This window comes from Dromaius novaehollandiae, chromosome 16 (genome assembly GCF_036370855.1).
Source record: "Dromaius novaehollandiae isolate bDroNov1 chromosome 16, bDroNov1.hap1, whole genome shotgun sequence".
In the NCBI taxonomy this organism is placed as follows: Eukaryota; Metazoa; Chordata; class Aves; order Casuariiformes; family Dromaiidae; genus Dromaius; species Dromaius novaehollandiae.
In genome coordinates this window covers 10,769,456-10,793,363 of record NC_088113.1, presented here as the reverse complement: position 1 = coordinate 10,793,363, position 23,908 = coordinate 10,769,456, and the positions used below count along the sequence as shown (strand labels likewise).

Sequence of the window (23,908 nt, the reverse complement as noted above, 5' to 3'; positions counted from 1 at the left end):
TTCATGCCAACTAGGAGCAGCTTTCCGGCTGCTCTGCTTTGGGCTTTCTGAAGCACCTTGCTGCTCTCTTGCTTTACAGTAGTGACCAGCAGTGGAGGTGTCACTCCTCACTGCCTGTTGCATGGTCATTACTGTCCGCCCAGGCAGGGCTGCGTGGTGCTGGTGAAGGGATCAAGAGAGGCTCAGGATAGTGATAGTCTTTCTCACTTTTATTTTTCCCATTAGCTTAAATTATTCCCAGACTCATGAACTCGGCAAACAGGGATCAAGTTTTCTCCACAAGGCAAGGTTTACTCCAGCTCTGGAATAGTGCCTGAGCTTCCCAGTGGTCAGGAGAAAGCTTGCGATTCCTTTTGCATTTTCCGTCCATCAGGAAAAGCTGCATCTGAAAAAATAATAGCTGAACTGGAAAATAGAATTAGACAAGTCTGAACAAATATGGAAACCATCCCTGACCTGATACTGGAAAAGTCTCTTAAATGCTAGGAAGGATAGAAGCAGAGAGAAGGAATGGAAGAGTTTTGGCCTCTGTTGGGAATATGGAAGGAATTATTTCATTCTTTTTCCCCGTCTATTTGTTCTCTATATGGTACTGTGTGTGGTTAACTCTCTGTCTGTGTCATAAATATGTGTGGCAGAGAAAAATTTTTCAGAGGTCTCAACCAAACCATCTGTTTTGCATCTGTGGTTTTGCATATGTAAATATTATTATTAATAGTAGCAGAAACAATCATAATGGCAGCAGGAATAGAAACACTATTAATAGTAATAGTACTGACATTTTTATTTGCATTGCTGCTGGAGGTCACAACACGCACCAGGGCTCGGCTATGAGCAGGACTGCATGAATGAGAACACCAGGATGGCTGTTACCCCTACACGCTTTCAGCGAGCACAGACACAACCATGGTGTGAAGCGCCCAGGCAGCTGAGCCTGAAAAGCTGAGGATGGGGTTCCTGCTTATGCAGAGACTGAATTTCTCCCGCTACATCCAGGGCATAGTGGTGGTTTCTGGCTTGCCTGGAACTGCAGCCCTTCACTAGGTCCAATTCCCACCCCAGTCCAAAGCATTTTGTCTGCATAAGGACAACAGGATTTTCTAAGTGTGCTCTCCACCGGAGCAGCTCACTCTGCAAACATTCAGCTTCCTGGTGCCTGGGGGAGACCTTACTTCTCCTCTCCCAGTCCCATCTACCACCCCATTCTCCTCGCTTCTTAGACTCTCAGTCTAGCATGGGCAGCGAGACCAGTGCAGAAACATAAACTACTGCCCTGCGTTCTCATTTAGTGGGCACTAAAATGTTTAGAGAAAGAACTGCCCAGGAACTGCTTTACTCCTATGATTAAAAGTGATGGCAATTCTCCTTCTGCTAATTTAATAAGCTTCAGCACATGCGGGGGGCTCAGAGGCACTTGGCAGCCTGAAAGGAGCCGCAGAGGCACCTTAGAGAGGACCAGGAGAGACAGGCAGTGCAAGGAGAAAGTCCAGGCCTCATGCTCAGTTGGGGTCTGATCCACGCAGTGCCTAGAGACATACAGAGCTAATAAAACACATCTCAACACACACGTCTCCTCCCAGGTTCTCCCTGGGTCGAGACGGTATCTTTGTTCTAATACAAGGAATGTTTTTTGTTCGGCTCTGGTTGTTTTGCTGGATCTGTAGTGCATTAAACAGCCCATCTTCTGGTTTATATTTTTTCCAGTTATCATATTTCATGTATCCTGGCTCCTTTCATCCATCCCTGTATCCCCCCCAAGCAGAGACTAGGCAGGATCCAGTCCTTGAGCTAGTGGCTTTCACATGCACAAGAAGGACGTGGACCCCATCCTCGCACTTCTCTCCTGAGCTGTGGAAGTATTCGCACCAAGGAGTGTGACACTTCCCTGTATTTTCTGCAAAGTCAGTCACCTAGATCATGTTACCGTGGCTGGGCTTGACGATTCGGTAATGGTCTCAAACACTGCACATTTCATGTACAAGCTGGTTTCTGCAGTCAGTTTGGACCAGGATCAACAAGTTAAAGGTTGTACCTAGTTCTTACATCACCTGGATTTTGGCTATGGCACATTACAAGAGCACTTATAAACAGAGGGATGGCTTGTCATTGCGCTTTAAAAGTCCGCTCTTTGACAGCGCACATTAATTTTGCATTGGTCAAACTCCCTGCGCTTCAGTGTCCCCACGAACTGCAGGCCTGCCCACGTCCCAGCCCGTCCCCGTGGCGGCCTGCAGACACAAGCACAGGCAAAATGCCTCTCCATCTCTTTCGGAAATCTGTCTTCACAGGCAAGCATTTAAAACACAAGACACAATTTCTAATCAAATGGAAAAGGAATAATAATCTAGTTCATTTCCCTCTGTGGGTCTGACACAATATTGGACTTCATGGGGTTCTTCCCAGCTGTCACCGCAGTGACTCTGTGCCAGGCAGTAGCACCCCACCAACCCACAGGACAAACTGCTGGGTGTGCTGGTGCTTACGGATTCGCGCCCAGGCTGTCCGGGGCAAGCTGCGCGGCCGAGGCTGAAGGCAGAGCCTCCGCTGGAAGCGCCCACCCGGAGCGGCAGCCTGGGCAGCTCTTTCCGTCCCAGCGCATGGAGGGAGAGGAGGCCCCGGGGGGGGCGGGGGTGCAAGGCTGGGGGGCTGCCGGGCACCGAGGGCCAGGGCTCCTCATAGTGAGGAGCATGCAGCCAGCAGCGAAGGGATGGCAGAGGGACCGGGGTGGTCCTCAGAGGTCCCCCACATCTCACTTTGGGGGCGTTGGGTCCCAGCCCCCTCTGAGGAGCTCTCTGTGGGGTCCTGGTGATCAGAGCTGCCCCCCTCCCTGTCCTCAGACCAAAAGAAGCACTGGAAAGCAGAGATATGGGACACTCGAATCATCCACAAACTTGAGAGGTGCGTTCTCCTGCTTGTTGTACCTCAGTCTTCCTCACCACGAGGGATGTAACACACCTGCCGGTGACAAAGCCCACCTAGATACCCCGGGAGCAGGGGCACCTTTGGGGAAGTTTGGGCTTTGAGCCCCCACAGGACTTGCTGCTGGTTGTGTCCCTGATGCCTTCAGAGCTGGTAGGAAACTCAGAGGTGGGAGTTGTCCCTCCCTTGTGGACAAGGCCTGAGGTCAAGTTTCTGTCCTAGCAGGTTGATTTACACGATCCCCTGCTCCAAAATCCTGTTTCACAATTGCATGTGGGTCAGTGAACACATCAGTCTTCACGGCCACCCCTACGAGCCTTGGCCTGACGAAGCGGCCCCCCCCCATACCAGTGCTGTCCCACGCGGGTGCAATCCATCCGGTGACAGCTGTCCTCCCACACGCAGCCACGCTCACCGGGGACACTGTGCTTTCCAAAGGCAGCGTCGTGGTCCCCAACCCAAATCCTTCTGAAGACTTTCCCATTCCAAGTTTCAATAGATGCTCAGTTAATCTTTTCCTGCCCACTTAAATGAGCAAGTGCTATCTGTGGGTGGGCTGGCTGAACTCTCCCAGCCGGCAGCTATTATCCAGCAGCTACCCCGGGGCGCAGGGAAGCCACTACCTAATCCCTCCCCCGGCTGGAGGGGTGCCTGGACCGTTTCAGCTCCTTCAAGGTGTGCACACGCTGCACAGCTAATGCCTGCACAACCCACCTTGTAGGAGAGCTCATGACACAAGCATCTGTTACTGAAACCTGCCTGCATGAAAGCCTGTCTGCATAACCGGGGAAAAAAGAAAGGCATGACAGCACAATTAGTGAGAGCAAATGAAAGACTGTTTGAAGGGGAGGAGGGAGGAAAGGGGAGAGCTGCATAAATCCCTGGTGGGCTTTTGGGCTTGACATCAAAACCCCTTAACAGTGTATTACTTCAGCCCCCAATGTGGACAGATGTTGAGCTGTGGCTCAAAGGAAGTCAGAAATCTTTCCTTAGAAAAAATTTGGCTGGGAAACTAAAGAAAATATTGTGAAAGAAAAGGAAATAAAAGCCCACTAAAGAAGATTTATCACCGCCTCAAGCATTTCTGCATCCTCTAGTCTTACGGGGTCTCAGCCTCAGGGGAGAGAAAAAGAGAAACAGCCTGTTTCTGCACTAATGGGTCACAAATTTAGAGAGGGGACGTGTTTGTCCAGTTAGACGACTATGGAGGAAACTAGCTCACATATTTCGGGGACTCCTCCGATCCACTCTGCTAATCTCAGAAGCCTTTCAGAGTCCTCAGTGGCCTCTGCTGTGGCTCAGGCATGTGGTGCAGCCTCTAATGCGAGCCTGCAACTTTCCTTGGCGTTCCCATCACAAATGCTCCTGTCCCTCTGCCTTGTGGGCTTAACCCTCGTCCTAATTCAAAGCACTGACCCACCTTCAATTCCCAGCCCCGTGCCTGAAAGGAGTTAGAAGATACCTGATGGCACCAGCCCACAGCTTGGCCTGGCAGCCCCTTTCCAACCTTCCCATCATGCAAGAAATTCCCCACTGGGTCAGACCAGTGGTCTGTCTGGTACAAACTTCCATCTCCAACAGTGGCACTAGAAGATGACATTTAGGGAGAGCACATAAGCCTCAACGCTTTCTTTCAATCCCATGGCTATGTAAGTTTTTTTAAAATAATCATTTCAAAAGCTTTTTGAAAATCTGAATCTATTCTGTTTGGTGTATCCACCTCATCCATATGCTTGTTATTTTCATAGAGCCCCATCATGCTGGCAAGGAAGAGTTTCCATTTTTGGAAGCCACATCTGCTGGCTCTTTCCCACCTGACTATTTGCCCCTGTGTCAGTGGTCTTGCAAAGCCCACCCCTTCAGGAGGCTGGAGATCAGGCTCACCTGTCTGCATTTCCCAGGATCCTTTGTAGAGCTTGTTTTGTAGGTGGGAGCTACACTAGCAATCTACCAGTCCCCTGGTACAGCAGTCATTTGTAATGATGTTATAGTTACCTCAAATTGATCTAGTTCCTCTAACCTACTGGCTACAAAGAATGAATGATGTGTGAGGATCTCCCAAATTTCTGCAGCAGTGAGGACCAAAAGAAAGAATTTCCTGAGCTACCTCGTCATGCCTTTTCCTCCCTGGTACCTACTTACACCTTTGTCATGGAGCTATCACACTGGCTCTGTAGCCAGCTTCTTCTGATATATGTGAAGAAACTTTTTCTATCAGTTTAAGCAATCTTTGCAAAGAAATCTTCATACTCTTCCTTAATCTTTTCAATTTTCTGTCTACACTCAACTCACTATGTTTTATGGGTTTTCCTGTTCTCCTCATGTGGGAAACCTTTCCACTTTTAAAATGCTGACCTTCTCCCTATGATACCTCCTTAACCTTCCTATTGAGCCAGACAGGGTGTTTTTTAGGACCTCTTTGTTTTCTTTGAGCTGTGGCACAGGTTTTACTTGGACTTTAATAGAGTATTTTTTAATCACCTCCAGACTGCTTGCAGGCTTCTTGCTTTTCATCTGTTCCTTTTAGTTTTGCTGTTGTTATTGACTAATCACCTCATTTTTTCATAGTTCCCTTTCTTGAAATTACATAGCCACATGCTGTATTTATTTGGTGTGCTCCCTCCCACTACAGCATTAAACTGGTTGTATTGTGGTCACTGGTACAGACCCACAAACACCTTGTGAAGTAGGTCCTGTGCACCACTGCGGGCCAAAACTAGCACAGCAGCTCTTCTTGCAGGCTTTCAGAGTGGTTCTTCCGGGACACTATTGTCTATTGTATCCAAAACCGTTGTTTCATCCTGATGAGTCACTGAGCCAATCTATATGTAGATAGCTGAAATCTCCCACTATTACCACCTGACCTAAACTTCAGCTTCTCTAATCTCATTTTATATTTTCTGATCACTATCTTCATCCTGATCAGCAGTCCTGGCTCTACATTTTTCCTGTTGGAGTCTGGGATTTCCCATTTCAAGCATTCTCTAGTGATGCTCTTTTTCTGCTGCTCTGCTCGGTGCAATCCTTCACCCGCAGTGCCACCCGTCTGCCCCGTAGGTCCCGCTCCGCCATCCCTCTGCAGCCGGTAGCCTAGCAACATTTATCCCACCGACTGTTTGCAGCTTGCTGAGATGCCTGTACACTGGCGTTGTCATTTAGGGCAATGAGAATGCCTGACATGAGCTTATATGTTTTAAGCCTCTGGTATAAATAAAGAAGCACGTGTAGGTTTTGGCCTTGTTTTGTTATTTAATGCTGTTCCTGTGGGTCTGCCAGTGTTACATGTGGTCAAATTTACCTTCCTTACCTATAGCAAAGGCACTATTTATTGCCCTCCTGGTCTTTAACTGTAGCTATAACCCCTCTTTGGGAGTGCAAGTCTGGATTACTGTACCCACTGACTTTCCTCTGGCTTCTCATTTACCCACTGACTTTCCTCTGGCTTCTCATTCAAACACTAGTCTGTGACCTTTCCTTTTTTCAGTGCCACCAGCGCAGCTCTGTTATGATTAGGGTGCAGGACCCCATGATATTTGCTGGCAGGTTGGGCTCATTGAAGAGATCGGATGCATCTCCCCAGCAGGAAGCTCTTCCTCCCTGGAGTGTGCATCCCCCTCAGCACCCCAAGCGCTCTGGGAGCGAGGGGGATCTGCTCTGCCGTGTGCCCAAGGCTCTCCCGGGACCTGCTCCCCATGTCTTGTGCTTTGTGCGCTCACCGATGTGCGAGCGCAAAGCCTGCCCCCGGTACCAGTGCCCCACACATGGCGTGCTCTGGGCTGTGAACTGGCCTCTACCTGCTCAGGAGCTTCAGTTGCCGAGTTTGGAAAGTTCAGACTAGCTGAATATTTCTGTGAAAAAGCAGAAAATATCATCCTCTTACCCTACTCTTATTAAGCCTCCCCTACAACAAGCTAACTTAGAGTTTCCTGTACCACCACCCACAGAGCCCGGCAGTATCTGCAGCCCTGCTCAATGCCCCTGGTCCACACTGCTCCCCTTTCATCCTGAGCAGCCCTGCTTGCTGCTCCCGTCAGCCAGCCCAGCCCGGGGGCTGCCAGCTGCAGCCTTTAATGCTCCGGGGTCGGCTGCTCCGGCCCTCATCAGCCTCCGCAGCACAGAAAAAACCTGCAGGCTCCTCTGCGATCTGCCCGTGAGGAGGACATGGGCCACGTGTCCTGGAAGGGAGCTGGCAGGAAGAGCAGACTGGAGCCAAGCCAACGCACCCACCCTGACCGCGAGCACCCTTGTGCTGGTATCCCCTCCTGCGAAGGCAGCACCCCGGCACACACTGCACTGAACACATGTCGCTGGCTTCTCTGAATCCGCATTCAAATTTTCCTGCCTTCCCCATGGACTCCCCCAAGCCCAAGGACACGGGATGGGGAAACACTAGCATGCCGGCTTTCCGGGGCAGTGGCGTTCCTCTGGTTGAGAAGATGCATCCAAGGGATGAGGTGGGCTGAGATTTTGGTTGTGGATGCCCTGCCAGACGGGGTGTGTGTGTGGGGGGGTGTGTGTGCGTGTGTGTCCAGGCTGGCGCTCTTAGAGCCAGGGTGAACTTGTACCATCAGGTACTGAACAAACCAGAGCAAAGCCTTTACATCCCGGGGAAGGAGGGTTGATTTCTGCCGGTCTCTGGGTGTCACCTCGTGGTAGACACAAGACAGTGCAGTTTGTTACCCTCGCTGACATGCCTGACGTGAGTACTAGAGAGCGAGCGGTCCTCACCCAGATCTAGAGGTGAACCCCAAAGTGGGGCTGTGGCTGCCCTTGGCAAGGCTGCAACAAGTGCAACGCCAGGGAAGAGCACTTTTTAACACCCCTTTTGCTGCTGGTGGCAGGGAGGAAATGGTTACAGCCTGTACAGAAAAATAGTCCTTTAGGTCTGCTGCCTTTTCTCAGTATTGCTCCCGTAGCACAAATACACATATGTGTGCATGCAGGCACATACACACGGATCCCCTTGTGCCCAGGGATCGCAGGACGAATATGTGACCCCATTACCAAGGGCCATAGGCTGCAGTCAGAATCAGGAGGATGCAAGTTTAGCTTCTAGGACAGCACCAATTCTTCTTTCCCCAGCAAATCAGAGTGCTACCCATGATACAGCTCAGTATTCATGGGCTTTCGAGAAAGGCTCACAGATTTAGGAAGACAGTATCCATTTTACGTTTTACAGGTGTCACTACATCCCTTGAGGCAATAGCACCTGCAATCCATGAGGGTCTTCAAAAACGTGAGGGTGTTTCCAGCTGCTTCCCAAGAGCTTGCTGAAGCGGATAGGGCAAGGCCTGGTGGTGTTCCCAGCTGGAGCAGAGGTGAGCAAGGAAGGCTGGGAGCATTTCCTCAGGAATGGGAAGGGACAAGCACTTCCAAAAAGTGCTTCGAGCAATTACTGAACAGTTGTGGAATGAATTACAGCCAAAGACAGGAGACCATTTTCCAGTGCTTTTGTGACCTGACCTCTCTTTGAGACAGGGGGTTTGGTTGACATGGCCACATGCCATTAGCCGGCCTGAGCCACGTCCTCCACGTGTGACTGTGGTGCCAAGTGGCCTGCTGTAATGAGTGTTGGTCCCCAAAGAGCTGTCCAGTGGTTGCATTTTCAGCCAAATGCACTGACCTTTGGGACTTGGTTCTCTTGGGGTCCAGAAGAGGCAAGGCTGAATGATCAATAAGACAGGAGCCAGCTTCTCTCCTCTCACAAGCTTTTGGAAATGAGTGTGGTGTTAGTAGAGTGGGTTTTATAGTGTGTGTGTCAGGAGGAGGGGTGACAGCACCTAAAAAAAATCATCAAAGAATGTACAATTGTAAGAGGTGGAAAACCTGTAGAAGGCACCAGAATATTGCATGCATTTTTATGTATGCAAGCCCTCGTTATGAATACAGAACTGCCTCTGTGTATAAGAAAAAAAGCAGCCAAATATGCATGTGAGATGTACATCTACATCTGCGTAGACATAGGCCTTGTGCAATCACATGTGCAAGCTGCTAGGCCTTTACACTTCGGAAAACAGCGGTCTGTGAGCTAGCACTGTGTATCTCCACTGAAACAGGGTGTTTAGCTAAATTAGCTCCAAATTCAAACTCCAGGTTCCTACACAGAAGTTATAAAGGGTGATGACATTAATGTACAATGCTAAGTGTCTGACACATTCTTCCCCTCTCTAAAGCAACAAGTACTTTTGAGAACTGGAAAATAACACACTTTGTTTACAAATGAATTGCATGGATGGAAAGTGTTGTCAGCCAAAGTTGTGATTTATTTCCTGCATACAAAACCATTAATCTATTAAATGATGGAAGACAGAGACTGTGGTGCCCCTTGAACAATAAAGGATATCAGAGGAAGGACATGTACCCTGCCTGCAACGAGGCATTCTCCAAGGACCCCAAGGATACAGACTGCTACTCTCCCAAGGTATTAGGCACTGCAGTGAGACCTCTCTCTGAGCAGGGATCAGCATTTGAAGGCCATTGAAGAGGTATCTGCTGCTGGCCCAGAGGCTGCTCCTTTCCCCAGGGTGATGCTGGCAGCGTGTCCGTTGTTTCACGTGCTGTTGGTGTGCTCCACGCGTTGGTACTGAGCTTGTGTGCAGCTTGCCCTTCTTCCACGTCTTGATCGAAACATGCTTCCTTTCCACAACCTGCTGGGCAGTGACTAAGGTTAGTTGAAGCACCTGCTGCTCACAGCAAGGAATTAGACAGGCCTGGATGTACAGCAGGAGTTACCTCTTCCCCCCCATCAACCCCATCCCCATGCAATGTGTGCTCCTGCCTCTTGCCATCACAGCCGTCTGGCAGCTGGCATTTCTCGCCCTGTCGCACACCAGCAACCACCTCCTGGGAGCTCCCTTCACAGCCACAATTACACAAATCCCCCATGATCTTCTCTAGCCCAGCCAGGAATTGCAGACTTTGTACAGAAATCACTGGGTGAGAACCTGTGGCCTGTGTTACGTGGGGAGATGCACCTGCCTCAGAGCTGAGTGATCAACCTAAGATTACTCTAAGTAAGGGAAATGACAAGCATATCTTCCCCTTTTGTTCCCCTCTGCTCCTGCTGTCCTTTCCTGACCCACAAACCTGGGTTTCTTGCCCCTTTTCCTCCCCTGACTGTCAATAGTGCCCTTCAGCAGCACAGCAATAGGGCCCAGGGCAATGAGCGTGTCTGATGTGACATGTCACCGAGCACACACTCCGTTTCACAGCCCAGTTGTGAACCTGAGATATCTGCAGTGGCATTGACCAGACTTATGCAACAGGCTAGGAACTGTAGGCCTGGACTGTCCGATGTTATAGACCTCAGGTACGAATGGGATCCTGGGGTAGGTATTCTCGAAGCTGCAGAGACTCAATGGCAGGAAACACCCACTGTCACTTGGGCACAGCAGCACACATACCGTTTCCGTGAGAACTGCTGGTCTATCTCCTCTAAGGACTGTCCTTTCGTTTCCGGAACAAAAAGATAAATGAATATAACAGCCATCACTCCCATCAGTCCATAGAGAAGAAACATCCAAGAGAAACCAATGGCATCTGCAGAGAGATTCAAGTGTGTGAAGGGTTCGGGAGAGGTAAGTCACACCATGGGTATGAGGGAAGCTGGTCTCTTACTGCAAGGTAGTCACTGGTGTCTGGTAGGGGTATCTTGAAGCCCTCAAAAGGGCTTATCTGCAAGGGCTGGACCAGGAATCAGCTAGGGAGAAGGACAGCTCACAGACGTCTGACACCCCAAGCTTGGCCCAGCAGGGCCACAGAAGGAGCAAGAAGGCAGTTCAGCTCCAGGGCCCGGCAGTGCCTGGTGAATCCTCAATCAAGGCAGCTCTGCCAGCCAGAAAGGCTGCGAAGCTACAGACATTAAAGCTGCAAACTCCATGGTTTCCTGATACTGCAGTATCATAGTACAGCCCACCGGGCGATGGCTGTTTCTTATGAAATGCATGACAGAGGGGCTCAGAATAGCGTCTGCCAGTTCACCAGGTGGATGTTGCCTGTTTTGTCTAGTAAGTCTGCTCTCAGAGGCATCAGTTCTCCATAAATGGGTCACACCTATTCCAATGCCAAGTCCCCAGGGCTCAAAATGCACTTAATGTCCAGACAGCTTGTGCCAGCCACCTTCAGAGACCTACCTGTGGGAAGTGGAGGGATGGGGGGACACTTACCAATAAGGTCCAAGAACGAGAGACTGATCAGTAAATTAGCGGCCCAGTTAAAGCTGTTACAGAAGGCAAAGGCCCTTCCTCTTATTCCAGCAGGGTAGATCTCACTAAGGACCAGCCAGGTCACTGCAGAGATTAGAAAGACAGTCATGTGGTTTAAGCAACTTATCTGGGAAATGGGCAAAGAAGACTTTGAGGGGGGCAGTTACAGAGCACCAAACTTTGGCTTCACTCAGCACCCACTGCTGTTGGTAGTAAAACATTCATGGATCTTAGTGTCAGGTTACAGCTGAACACTTTAAAACTTCTCCCTGCAGCACTCTGGGGAGGAATGATATAAAAATGCGGAGATACAGGTTCAGTGAGCAAACAATAAAGCAGGGGAGCTGGTCACTCGGCAGGTGGAAATGATCTGGCAAATCAAGCCTGCTGGCGGGACATGTTCTTTGCAAGGAAGTGAGAAAGGGGCAGGATGAGGGAGACAATGCTGCATTTGGGCTAAAATCAGAGCTGAAAGCAATGTATATATTAAAGTAGTCTCTCTTATCCTAGGGTTATTTTGCTCGAAATAATGTGCAGGGTTACTGTCAAGCTTACAAGACTTGCTGTGCACTTATGTTTTTCCTCAAGATCTTTCTACTCACTTCCTTAGTTGTTGTTTTCTCCCACCAAAGCATTTAAAACAATAAATGCCAGAAAATGCTAGAAGTCACAAAGAAGTAAGAACTAATCTGTATTTTCATCCAATGAAAGAATAATAATTTCAGAAGAAGACCAACTAATAGTGAGAAACCTTCAAGAAGGAACAACAGGAAGATTAGGAAGTGCTTGTGGGATGCTCTGATTTTTGCAATGAGCATGACAGAAAAAAGCCATTACTAGGGTAGAGATAGCGTGGAAGGGATGGCTGCCCTGATGCCACACCAGCCTGATAGCTGACAGAGCTGACTCCTAGGAAATCATTCAGCAAGCCGAAGGGCTATATTTTCTAGTTTCCAGACACCCAGCTGCATGGTAAAGCAGATGTGCAATGACTGTTTTTCAAGAGGACTATGAAGATCAACCCTAGTTTTATTCTCTGGGTTAACGCAAGCATATATAAATGCCATACTTACTTGGTCCAAATCCAATTGAGAATGCACTCACAAAAGCCATCATGCTCAGCAGTGTAATCCAATTTAAAACCATATGTTCTGTAAAGGGAACTCCACTGACAGGAGATCCCGTGCTTTCCACTGTCTCTTTTTCAGACTGACCTGCCAAGCCCACTTTCTGAATGTGGGAAGAATCAGTAACAACGCCTCTGCTTTGTGCAACCCTTGTGGCAGCAAATCCAGGACCTGCCTGGCTTCTGCCAGCCCCTAATGCAGGTGGGAAGTGTGACACAGGGGGCCGGGAGGATGCTGGCATCAGGGGATGCTGCGTGTAACCGTGGGAGGCATTGGAGTCTGCAGCTGCCTTACAGTCCCTGGCCATGGCCAGCGGAGCGGTGCAGCTCGTGAGGCCAATGGTGGTGACAGAGATCGCCATCACAACGCAGCCAGCAATGAGCAGTGCTCTCCTGCCAGCCTTGTCTGCAAATGCCATTGCAATGAGTGTGGCAACCACCTTGATCGCCCCTAGCCCAACAGAGGCCAGGATTGCGGAAGAATTGCTCTGGAATCCCACCGAGTGAAAGATCTTGGAAGCATAGCCCAGGACATTGGGCTGCCCAGTGAATTGCTGGAAGAGCACCAGTCCCAAGCCCACCAGAGTCCGGCTTCTCATGTTGTCTCTGGTCCTGAAAAGGTCTAGAAAAGAGTAATGCTTCTCCTTATACGGCTCCCGCTTTGTTACCTCTCTGTCTTCCATGGTCTGCAGTTGAATGAGACCCTTCTGGGAGTCCCAGTCCCAAGAGTTTAATTTAACAGGGTTCACTGGGAGAAAAAGGATGCTAAGGAACTGCATGGCAGTTGGGGCGATGGCCAGTCCAAACATGTACCTCCATCCCTCAGCCACATCTGCAAAGATGTAATTCAGCGCATAAGACAGTAAGATGCCTACGGTGATGCCTGCTTCGTAGAGAGATACCAGCAGTCCTCGCTGATGAGCAGCCACCATTTCTGAGACGTAGATGCAACAGGCCATGGATGAGACAGAGATTGCAAAGCCCACGGTCATGCGCCCAATGACCAGCCCAATAAATGACCTTGCCAATGTCAGAATAAGGCTGCCAAACAACAGGACCAAGTTGCTGACCAGGATTGCTCTCCTCCTTCCATGGCGGTCAATGAGGATCCCCCCAACCAGTGAAGCAAGGAGAGCTCCGATGAGTAGGGAGCTCACAAGAACTTCCTGCTTGAAGCAGCTGAGGTGAAAGTCTATCTGCAGCTGCAGCAGTGCACCAGAGATAATCCCCAACTCGTATCCAAATATCAATCCGCCCAGGAGAGAGACTGTTGCAGACAACAGGAGGACCAGCAGTGCACGACCTGGAAAACAAGTAAGCAATGCTAAGTTCAGTGTTCTGGCTCTTGCAGGAAAGCTGTCAGCATACACAAGCTGGAAAAAGCTGTTCTGGCCTAACACGGGGTCAAAGTGCCCCAACATCATTATGTTGTGTGCAGAGGCACTGCAGACATTCACACAATCCATCAGGCTTGCATGCACTCCCACTAACTGCTGTGGCACACATCTGGGGGGCAGAACTCTGAAAACAGCATGTCGTTAACAAAGGTAAGACTTAGATATAAATGGAAGATGGTGATTTGCACTGTCTGGAATTGTATTGGAGAATCCTCTATCTTTCCTCTTCCTTGGCTCTAAATATGAAACTGTTCAGGGAAGGGAATTTATCTTCTGCTTTCTGTACTTGAATGCATTTTACATTATCATTGTAATGATCTAGTCCACAGTTTGCAGCTTAGAAGCTTTTAGTATGAGAAGAAGCATTCCTTGTCAGCTATGAATTTCACAAGTGACTCACTGCAGGAGATCTGCTGGTGCCTGTTCGGTCTCACCACAGGGAGCTGGAAAGGACAGCCTGGCCCAGTCCCCTTTTTCACTGCTCATTCTCACTCTCCCTCTACCATCTCACCAAATCCATCCTCCAAGCCCTGCACTGTTCATATTTCTGGAGAAAATGTGTGCCCCTGCCCCATGCTCTGTATGCTGCACCTTCTTCCCCTAACCTCTTTTCAATAAGGCTCTGCTCTTTTCCAAGCAATCCTCTCACCATCTCAGTGGACATCCTACGCTCACCAGCCTCCTTGGGAGAACAGACACTTCTGAACTTAATTTTTAGTGTTGTGAAGCATTTACCACAGAAATACTGAACAACCTTATGTTCCACTGATGGGTGGCACTATACTTACAGCTTACTAAAGTAGCAGTTACTTTTTTTCCATTTCCTGATCTGAATGTCGGCAAGGAGAGAAATGGCCGGCCAAGTTAATGGAAATAAGAGTTGCTATGTCTTATGTACCCTTTCTTTCCTCTGACTTAGTTTTTCAGACTATTTACAAATGGTAATAACTGAGGCAGTGATTTTCCCTTTTAACATCTTCTCATCAGGTAAGTGGTATCGTATAGGCAGGGCTCTATTTATGATGTGATTGTGCGGCCAGATAAATGACTGCAATGTGTGGATGCCTTCTCAACTGCAGCTCAAATACAACTCCAGGCCCTAAGTTCTCACTCAAAATAAACTCCTCAAACCTCAGGATAGTGGTTTAAGGAGCATGAATGCAAAAGCCTGCAGTGAGAGGTGACGGATGCCATGTGCATTTCAACCTAACTTGGAAATGTAAGGAGACTTGAAATAGCAGCATTAACTATTTCACTGCTGAATATTTTACTGGGAGGTTGATGGCTCTTCTTCACAGCTGAAAGCAGGAACAAACCTGGGGGGAGATAGCAGGGGACTGTTACTCATTTAAATTTGCTAGGGTGGGGATGGGTATTTAAACTAGATTTCTCTCTGAGCAACAGGGAGAGCACAAAGAGAAAGTATGCTGCCATCAGGACAACAACGCTGCAAGGCCGCTAGCCGCTGGGTCTACCTTGGGTCCCCCCAGGCCTCCTCGCCCCGTCAGAGCTCTCCCACACCGCAGGGCATCTCTCCAGGCGAGTGCTTACGTTAGTGAACTGAGCGCAGCCCAAAATTCCAGGTCTCAGTTTTCCGTTTCTGTTCATAGGGTAATACCACCTTGCAGCCTACCCGTGAGGAGAGTTTGAGAGAGTGAATTCATATTTGCAGAGTGATTTTGGGCAGCTTTGATGGAGACACTATGGAAAAGAAAAATAGTATGGGAAAAATCTGACTTGCAGAAAATAAGGATGAATAAATAATGTAGTTAAAAATGCTGCTACTCTTACACTCTTGGTATTTGTGGGAATGGTCCTGATTTCTTCATCTCTCTCTCTATAGCACTCAGCACCTAGGACCCCCAAGCCAGGCACAACTTTCTTGGGGCTGATCCACGACTATGGGATGAACTTCACCATGAGCTAAAAATCTCACTGTTGCCTGCCCCAAGTACAAGAAGCAATTCTTTGATTTTGTCCTTCCCGTGCAGCCAAGCATGCAACTTCAGTAAGTATGTAAGTTTAGATAAAACAAGAAACAACGGCAAAAGCAAAGCAAACCAACCAACCCACCCCAAGTAACCGTGCAAAAACAAGGTGCTTGCTGCACGTGCTCCTTGCCCTGGGGAGAGGATGAAAGGGCGACCATGGGTGAGCCATCAGTCATGCTGCCCAGCACGCTGCTGGGAGATGCTCACTGCAGGCGGGAGCAAAGACGTGAGACCCCCCACGGACGGGGGGTACTGGACACCCTGGAGGCACCACTGGGGAGTAGCAGTAACAGTGACCTCCTGCCCCAGTTGAAATTTTGGAGGCACAGGTAAAATGCACTAGCTTAGATGTTTGCACTGTAAAATGCCGGTTTACAGCACATGATGGTATCAGTATTCTCACATGGGTTTTGTTTAATTAGAAATACTCACAGTTTCAGTAGACTGTATGTGGAAAGAATGTGGACACAACTACCAGAGGATGGAAAATATTCCTCAGCTGAGGCTGCCTAAGGGTTTTTTTCCTTGCAAGCTGTGTTTAAAAGGAAGTGTCTCTATTCAGCGTTTAATTACAGCTAACAGTAAAGGTTATTTCTCAGTGATGGCTACATTTATATTTGTATTTATTCTGTAACTACATGTCTCATTTGTGTCACTTACGCCATCCAGGCTACATGCCAATCCCCCCCGCCATGCTCTGTGTGACTACCTGCACTGCTTTTATCGCTTTTTGTACACAAGTTAGGCAGATAATTAGAAATAATATTTGCTCAGTGAAAATAAAAGGTTTTGCATAAAGTGGGCAGGCCATTAGTTTCAAGACACAAACTCAGTTAGACACATACAGCCCAGCTGAAAACACCAGAGCTGATTCAATCAGATTTTGATATATTTCTTGTTAACTTAATGGGCAGTAATGGTTTACGGACATTGATTAAAATCCAGCTTTGTATACAGTTAATTCTGATGCTGTCAGGAAATTCAGGGATTTTTCAGACCTTTGCATTAGGACAGAAAGTTTGGGGAGTCTCAAGGAGTCATGACAGGTGATTCCTTGCCCATGGCAAACTCTGGCCACAGGGCCAAGGTCCAAGGAAGCGCAGCAACTGGTGCTGCTGACTGGGCTTGAGACTGAACCAGCTTCTGAACTGCTGAAGACTTTATTTACATACACCAGCGTCAACAGGCTCAACGCAGCCTCCTTTAGCAAAACGTTCAGCTCTTGGTCCTCAGTCTCTGCTTTCCACTCCTGCATGCAGCCCTCTCTCTCCCCCGTAATGCTCCTGGAATCGCCTTAAGGGCTGTGTCACAGGAAATTGTCTCCTAATTTTTGCTGCTGGAAGTGGTAAAAAAAAAAGAAAGGGAGAAAGAGAGAAAGAGAGGGAGAAAGAAAAAGAGCGAGCGCGCGCCATTCCGAGCCTTTAGGAAAAGTCGAGAGTTTCAACTTTTCTCGGGGCAAAACCCGCCCGGTCGCAGCCTTGCTGCCGCTTCCCGGGGCCCCCCCGGCTCGCTGCCTCCCTGCCGCTGCTCGGCATCCCCCGGCGGGGCCGCCACCGGCGGAGGGGCAGCCCCGGGACCGGGCTCCGGCTCCCCGCTCGGGGCCCCCCGCCCGCCCCCGCCCCGCCGCGGCCGGCACTCACCCATGGCGCGGCGCGGCGGGCCGGCCCGGGGCCGCGGGGCTGCGCGGCGGCGGCGGGCGCGCAGCGGGGCGGAGCGGGGCGCGGCGGCGGGGTCCGGCGGCGGCGGCGGCGCGGCGCCACGTCGCTGCCGGGCGGCCGGGGCCGGGCGGGGGCCCTGCCCGCCCCGCTCCGCTCCGCCCCGGCGGGCGCTGGGGGCTCCGACCCTCCGCGGTGCCCCGCGGAGCCGCCGCGCCTCTGCGGGACGGCAGCGGCTCCCCGGCTGCCTCTGCCCCGGAGGGGCTGTGCGGGCACCGGCGCGACGCGGAGCAGCCCGGGGGACCGGGGCGCTTGGCGGTACGCGCCTCCCGCTGCCCCCGCATCTGCGTCCGGAGCTGGGCGTGCGAATACTCGGGCTGACCTGGATTTGCCTGCACAAAGTGACGCTGTTTCATCCAAGCGTTGGGGCACGGTGATGTTTCCAAGTGTCCGGAAACGCGGGTCCAGCCGGGTATGGCCTGTGTTGCTGCGATGGCAGCTCTGCCCCCAGGCTCTGCCCTAATGTTACGTTAGCCAGGGGTAGGAGTTGCGTCTCCCCGCTGACTCCAGACACTGTCTTGACACAGAGTTTTACTCCTCTAGACCACAAAGCCTCCGGAAAGCCCACAAGAGACTGTCAGCTGATGACAGGTTTTTGGTGGCTTGGTTGGAAAACCAAAGAGCACCTACTAGGAAAGGATCGATCATTCCTAGCCTTAAAAAAGAGCAGCACGACTGAGTCTGAGCTGTTCTCTTTGCTGGTGGACCCCGGCTGGTGCCACTCCTGTGGCAGCCGTGCAGGCACACCCACTGATGCCAAAAAAGTAAACGCGTTGGGTGAAGAACGAAGAGTACGTGTGATGTTTTTGAAAGAGCTGTTCAGTTTTCATTCTGCATCTTAACTGAACAGGCAATTTAAGGGACATATTTGAAGACTCGTTATTCTTGCACATAGGGAGGGGGTATGTGCCATGTCTCTGCTCTGGAGCCCGTGGCACTAATGCTTTTTCTGCTGCAGCTCATAGTTTTGGGGTGCTTGAGGTTGGCAATACTGGATCATCTGTGTCCTTTCAGCCTTGGCCTGTAGGATACCTGCCCTGCAATACGGATCAAAGGGTTTGGTTTTGTTTCTTCTCAAAGTCATAATGTATATTAAGTTTCAAATCATCTATGTATTTCACAGATTAAATAAAGGCTTCCTATTCATATTCTCCTATTTCAATGGAAATACAGTATGTAAAAATACTGCTTCTAAAACCATGTATCTCATACCAACTCACAGCTGCGCAGGGATCATACGCTAGGCGGAGAATGGCTTCAAACGCTAAGACTTCCAACAGAAACCAGCGGTGTTTCGGGAAGGAGCTTTTCAATAGGGTTTGTCGTTAATATTAAAGTAGTTTAAATAGATCTGAAATCATTGTTAGCGCTCATGACACACGGAGGGAGGAATGGCTTGCTGTGTTCTCCCTTCCCCCAGACCCTGCTTATGAGGCTGGTTTGTGGTGGCCAATAGACGCCGCAGCGCTGTGTCTTGGCCTCGTATTCCAAGTTTTGGGAACACCCCAGTTTGGGGCGCAGTGTGAGCTTGCCCACAATCTCTGGCCCCCGGAGTTCAGGTGAGGGCTCTCTTCAGTGGGTAACTCCTCCCCGGAGCACAGGCCTGGACATTTTGGGTGCACCATGGTGTGAGCTGGAAGAGGTGTCACCCACGCTTGGCTCCTCCGTCACGTGAGGCAAAGAGCCAGAGCCCACCGGGAGCCGGCGGAGGGGACCCGCAGTCCCCAGCACCACTGGGTAAGTACGTGCGCTGGCTGCACGGCCTACGTTTCACCTGAGTTTGTCTGAGCTCCTCCATGTTTTACTAGAATCCTTCTCCCAGTCCAAGAAGGAAAAAATACACCTTCTCCACGCTCACTCGGCAAGCAGAAAGCCACCCTTCACATATTCTCTGGCTAATAAACGTTATCAGCAAAGACGGTGAGGGGGGGAGGTCTGGGGAATGTGGACCAGGCTTTATGGCGTGTTTACAAAAGGCGGCCAAGAAGATTACACCAGGACGTCCCGAGACACAGCTGCCCTCGGCACTGCGCCGGGTGCCGGGCTATGGCCGCTGACGCTGGCCCATGAGGAACTCTGTGACGTACAACGGGGATAATCCTGAGGAAACTCTCCTTTGCGGTTGCAGAGGTGACGTCCCCTTTGCCAGCCGCACGGCCTGCAGCTGGTCAGCCGGGTGCGGGGAGCAGCCGCGGGCTTCGGGCTCCGACCTCGGCCTGCAGAGGGGCTGCGGCGCCCGTGGGGCTGTGCCGGCAGCGCCCCAGCGAGCCGGGCCACGGCACCGAGCCATGGCCACCGCCAGCCGCGGGCGGCGAGTGCTTCGTGTCCACCGCGCCTCCGGCCTTGCTCTCCCGACGCTTCCCGCCTGCTCTCGGCACCGCGTCTTGGCTCCTGCGTTTCTGGGACGTGGGCCCTGGGGGGCTCAGCGCTGGTGCCGCCGGGGGCTGGATCAGGCTCGCTTCCCCTTAGGCGGCTTTGCCGCACTGCGATTTTTCACTCAGTCGTGCTGTTTATAAAAGCAGAGTTTATAAACGCTCGTCACCGGGAGAGCGGAGTTACATAACGAGGCGCTTTCCCGGGGGGTCTGTGGCTTCGGGGAAATTCTCCGGGGTGACTCAACGGCCCAAAAAAAATACCGAGCGATATCATAAATATTGTGAATGGCTCTAGATGGTTTCCAAGGGCTCTGCCAGCTGCTTACGGCACTCGAAGGGAAAAAGAATAAATGGAATCGCGGGGAAGATAATATTTAAATAAATAAAATAATGGGAAAAATAAAACAAAAATATTTTCTTTTGTGTTTCGAAAAACCTCGGGAGGGTGATTTTGGCCAGCGTGAGAGAAGACTGTCACGTTTACCAAAATAACGCACCGAAGGCATCGGGGTGCACTTGCGTTACGTGTGTGGGCCTGAGGGGGCTGTGCATGGATGCTCCCATAAAACCTGCCCACAACACGGGGAAAACTTGGTTTCTGTTTGTTTGTTTGTTTGTGGTATCTGCAAATTCCAGGCACGGAGCCCCAAAATGCGCCTGCTTCCCTGGCCACGTTTCGGGGCCTCCTGCGCTGCCGCCTCGCTGGGGCCGGCGGGGCGAGGACGTCGCCGGCGGGCAGAGCTGCGGGATGATTGAGCTCGGGAACGTCGTTTAAAAGTTCTTCCCGAAACAAGATAAATATTTGCTAAGCGTGATCGCACCGCGCGAGCGACCAGCAAGCTGCATGGAATGCGTTAATAAAATACAAATAACGTGAACGAGAAACAAACGTTGCGGACGGGAAAACAAAGACAAAACGGGCTTTTGGCACCTCCAAGGGAAACAACCTAAGAATTATTTACGCGCCCTGGGCCGATGCCTCCTTTCCCCGCCGGCGGCTGGGGCGCAGAGCTGCTCTGGCTCCGCGGGGCGCGGTATGGGGGGGAGGGGGGGCGGTATAGCGGGGCGCCGGCGGCGGGGGGCGCTCGGCTGTTTCCGCCGGCTGCCGCCGAAGGTTTCCGAGGCGGCGGCGCGGCGCCTGCGCAGTGCGGCGGGCGCGCGGGGCACTGTCATGGCGGCGGCGGGCGGCGCGGCGGCGGCGGCGGCGGCGGAGGAGGAGGAGGTCGCGGCGGTGGCCGCTGCGGAGGCCGCGCCGCCGCTACCGCTGCCGGGGCTGCGGCTGGTGCAGCAGGGCGCCGAGGCGTGCGTGTACCGCGGCCGCTTCCTGGGGCGGGACGCGGTGGCCAAGCTGCGCTTGCCCAAGCGGTACCGCCACCCGGCGCTGGAGGAGCGGCTGAGCCGGCGGCGGACGGCGCAGGAGGCCCGGTCGCTGCTGCGCTGCCGGCGGGCAGGTGGGGCCGGCGGCGCCGGGCCGCCCCGGCCCTGGGGAGAGGCCCGCGGGGCGCCTCGGCCCCCGGAGCAAGTGACGCGGTCGGCGGGCGCGGCCTGTGCCGGGGGCGCGGGGCTGGGCCCCTCCGTCGTCCCGGCCCCCTCCTAAACGCGGCCCTGGCCGGGCCCAGCCCCGCTCTGCGGCTGCCGGGGGCAGCGGTGGCCGGTCCGTTATCGCGCTGGAGCTCCCCGCAGATTTAAGGAGGAGGGCGGAGGCAGCGTGGGGTGGGAGGTGGGGTTTGGCAGAAGAGGCCCCTAGATGCAGGGTATCGATGGCCGGGGGTGATCCGAACCTGGCCTTGTTTTTGGTTGAGGGATGTTTTGGCCACGTTTTGTTGTTGTAATAAAGTTCGGAGTTCCTGTAAGTTAACACCTAGCGTTTCACTTGTTCTTTTTTAAATAGGGATTTCTGCGCCAGTGGTCTACTTCGTGGATTATGTCACCAACTCCATATATCTCGAAGATATTGTAGACTCAGTTACAGTTCGAGATCACATTTCTTCTGTACAGCAATCTGGAAATGATGCCAGTAGCCTCCTTCCCCTAGCAGAGAAGTTAGGTGAGCTGTTGGCAAGGATGCACGATGAAGACCTTATACATGGGGATCTTACAACTTGTAATATACTCCTGCGACCACCCGTGGAGAAGTTGGACTTGGTGTTGATAGACTTTGGACTCAGTTTTGTTTCAGGCCTTCCTGAGGATAAAGGAGTTGATTTGTATGTTCTGGAAAAGGCCTTTCTTAGTACTCATCCCGATACAGAAACTGTGTTTGAAACTCTATTGAAGACCTATGCAGCTTCATCTAAAAAATCTGGTCCTGTTATCAAAAAGCTGGATGAAGTACGGCTAAGGGGAAGAAAGAGGTCCATGGTTGGCTAGAAAAAAACAGGCTTAGTGATGGAGAAATATTACTACTTAGGTTCTGCAAACATGTTTATTTGTACTTCCAATTGGTTTTATTTCAAAGATCACTATTTTGATAATGCTGTGTCTTAAATAAATTTACTACAGTGTGGCAGTAATCTTTGTGTAGTTTCTTAGCAGAGTCATACAGTGGCCAAAGTAATTATGCAAGATGAGAGCACAGGCAAGAAAGAAACAGCTAACGGTTACTTCTTTCCTAAATGTTAAATATTTCTTTAAAAAAGTATCTTTCCGTGTCATTCTGCTGGCCCTGTTTTGTGTAGAGAGAATCACGCTGAGTAATCTTTTTTAGCCTGTGGACTGTGCATTCGTGGGAGGTAGAAGGGATCTGGAGATACCAGGACATCTACAGAAGGTAACTAGAAAAAAACAAGCCTGTTGCTTTTCTCAGAAGACTTCTGTGAAGCTTAGGTTTAAGTTCATTATAAATGGCTGTATGCTGTACCTCCTCTTGAAACTTCTTAGGAGGACTGTGAATTCCAAGACATGGACAATAGCTGAAATAGAGCATAAAAGTAAGACAGGTTCATTTTTTTTTCTGTAGTAATTTTGGCTTTTGTAAGTTTTGGTTGATATCCTTTCTTTAAGCAAATATAGAAATAATAAAAACAGTTCTCTGCTGAGAAACTTACAGTTTAAGCAAGAAGTCTGCTGTAAATTTCCTTTTTAGGTCTTTATAGGAAGGACTATTTGTATTATGATTGCCTACATAGATAAGTACTTTTCTCAGTTTCGGTAATTTTTTTTCTATACTTCTTGCCTTTCTGGATTACTGTGTCAAGGTAAGATGGCTCAGAGAAAAAGTTTAAGAACCCAGCAGCAGACGACTAGAGGATAATCAGACCTCACAGACAGAATGGGGTCCAAAATAGTTGTGTAGGTTCGTGAGCTTCAGTGCTTTAATGTTTACTGCAGATGATTAAAAAAAACTCTTAGGGAACTCCTCTTCCCTCAGCGATTTGGTGTGCTGGGCAGATGTTTCTTCATGAGCCTCCTCGTTGTTGATGATGGAAGGCCCTCGGCAGAAGTTGTTCCTTCCATGCTATTCCCTTATGCTGCCACTGCTGCTCTGCCTGAAGATGCTTGTGCATGGCATGGCTCTAAGAGCCAAGCAGATGAAAAGAGGGCGCAGACCCTGCAGAAGCCCCCTTCCACGCAGTGACGTTGCTTGCCTCTGTCCATAGCCTCTGACAGGTTTGCCTTTTCCATCCAAAGGGGAAAACACAGCTGTGAAAAGCAGGGCTGGGGTGTGGTGGGTGTCTTGTGCCTGTAGCCTCACAGCGGGGTTGGAGATAGGGGAGCTTCTTCCTCTCCATCTCAAAGCAACCTGTGCAAATCAAGTGAGCAAACCCTGGGAGAAAACAGCTTGGAGAAGGTGGGGTGGGTGGGAAGGCACCGGGGCCTCAGGCATCAGGCATCACCAGCGGTTACCGCGGGGGCAGCTGGGACGGGGCGGTGGCGCCAGCGCAACGCTGCCGCTCGGCGGCGCAGGGACCGCGAGTTCGCGCCTGCTGTCGGCCGCCCCGTGCAAGCGTCCTGGCGCGCCGGGCTGGCGGTGCCCGCCGCGCATTCACCTCCTTGCCAGAGGAGCCGCCCTGGGCGAGTGCCCGGCCCCAGCGTGGGGCCCGGGTTCCACCGGCCCAGCGACACCTTTGCCGGGGGGCTGCAGGGGGGCGGGGACCGCGGTCTCGGGCGTCTGCTTTAGGCGTTTTCACTGCAAAGGAAGCGAATCTGCGAGGAGGGTGCGAAGGCTTTGCAGAGCCAGG

The 23,908-nt window shown here is 51.1% G+C and overlaps 2 protein-coding genes across 3 annotated transcripts; one reads left to right on the top strand and one right to left on the bottom strand.

Annotated features, from left to right (window-relative positions):
* Window positions 1–9,161: 9,161 nt before the first annotated feature.
* Window positions 9,162–17,843, bottom strand: SLC2A10 (solute carrier family 2 member 10). Of its 2 annotated transcripts, none has more exons than XM_026093058.2 (5): window positions 17,675–17,843; window positions 12,197–13,552; window positions 11,085–11,207; window positions 10,323–10,458; window positions 9,162–9,566 (listed from the first exon to the last, which is right to left on the bottom strand). In XM_026093058.2, the coding sequence occupies exons 1-5, from the start codon at window positions 17,706–17,708 to the stop codon at window positions 9,470–9,472; spliced, it is 1,746 nt and encodes a 581-aa protein (XP_025948843.1). In that variant the 5' UTR covers window positions 17,709–17,843; the 3' UTR covers window positions 9,162–9,469. The 2 variants fall into 2 exon arrangements, with proteins under 2 accessions (XP_025948843.1, XP_064377519.1); XM_064521449.1 differs by lacking the exon at window positions 17,675–17,843 and adding an exon at window positions 17,278–17,662.
* A 3,008-nt stretch (window positions 17,844–20,851) lies between these two features.
* On the top strand, window positions 20,852–22,240 carry TP53RK (TP53 regulating kinase). The gene is made up of 2 exons (XM_064521448.1): window positions 20,852–21,178; window positions 21,619–22,240. Exons 1-2 carry the CDS (start codon window positions 20,899–20,901, stop codon window positions 22,095–22,097), a joined length of 759 nt encoding a protein of 252 aa, XP_064377518.1. The 5' UTR covers window positions 20,852–20,898; the 3' UTR covers window positions 22,098–22,240.
* Window positions 22,241–23,908: the final 1,668 nt, after the last annotated feature.

Coding starts and splice junctions, on each gene's coding strand:
- TP53RK (XM_064521448.1), top strand. CDS start 20,899: ATGGCGGCGGCGGGCGGCGCGGCGGCGGCGGCGGCGGCGGAGGAGGAG. Junction 21,179..21,618: donor GCTGCGCTGCCGGCGGGCAG/GTGGGGCCGGCG, acceptor TTTTTTAAATAG/GGATTTCTGCGCCAGTGGTC.
- SLC2A10 (XM_026093058.2), bottom strand. CDS start 17,708: ATGAAACAGCGTCACTTTGTGCAGGCAAATCCAG. Junction 13,553..17,674: donor CTTTGTGCAGGCAAATCCAG/GTCAGCCCGAGT, acceptor CTTGTTTTCCAG/GTCGTGCACTGCTGGTCCTC. Junction 10,459..11,084: donor CTCGTTCTTGGACCTTATTG/GTAAGTGTCCCC, acceptor ATCTCTCTGCAG/ATGCCATTGGTTTCTCTTGG.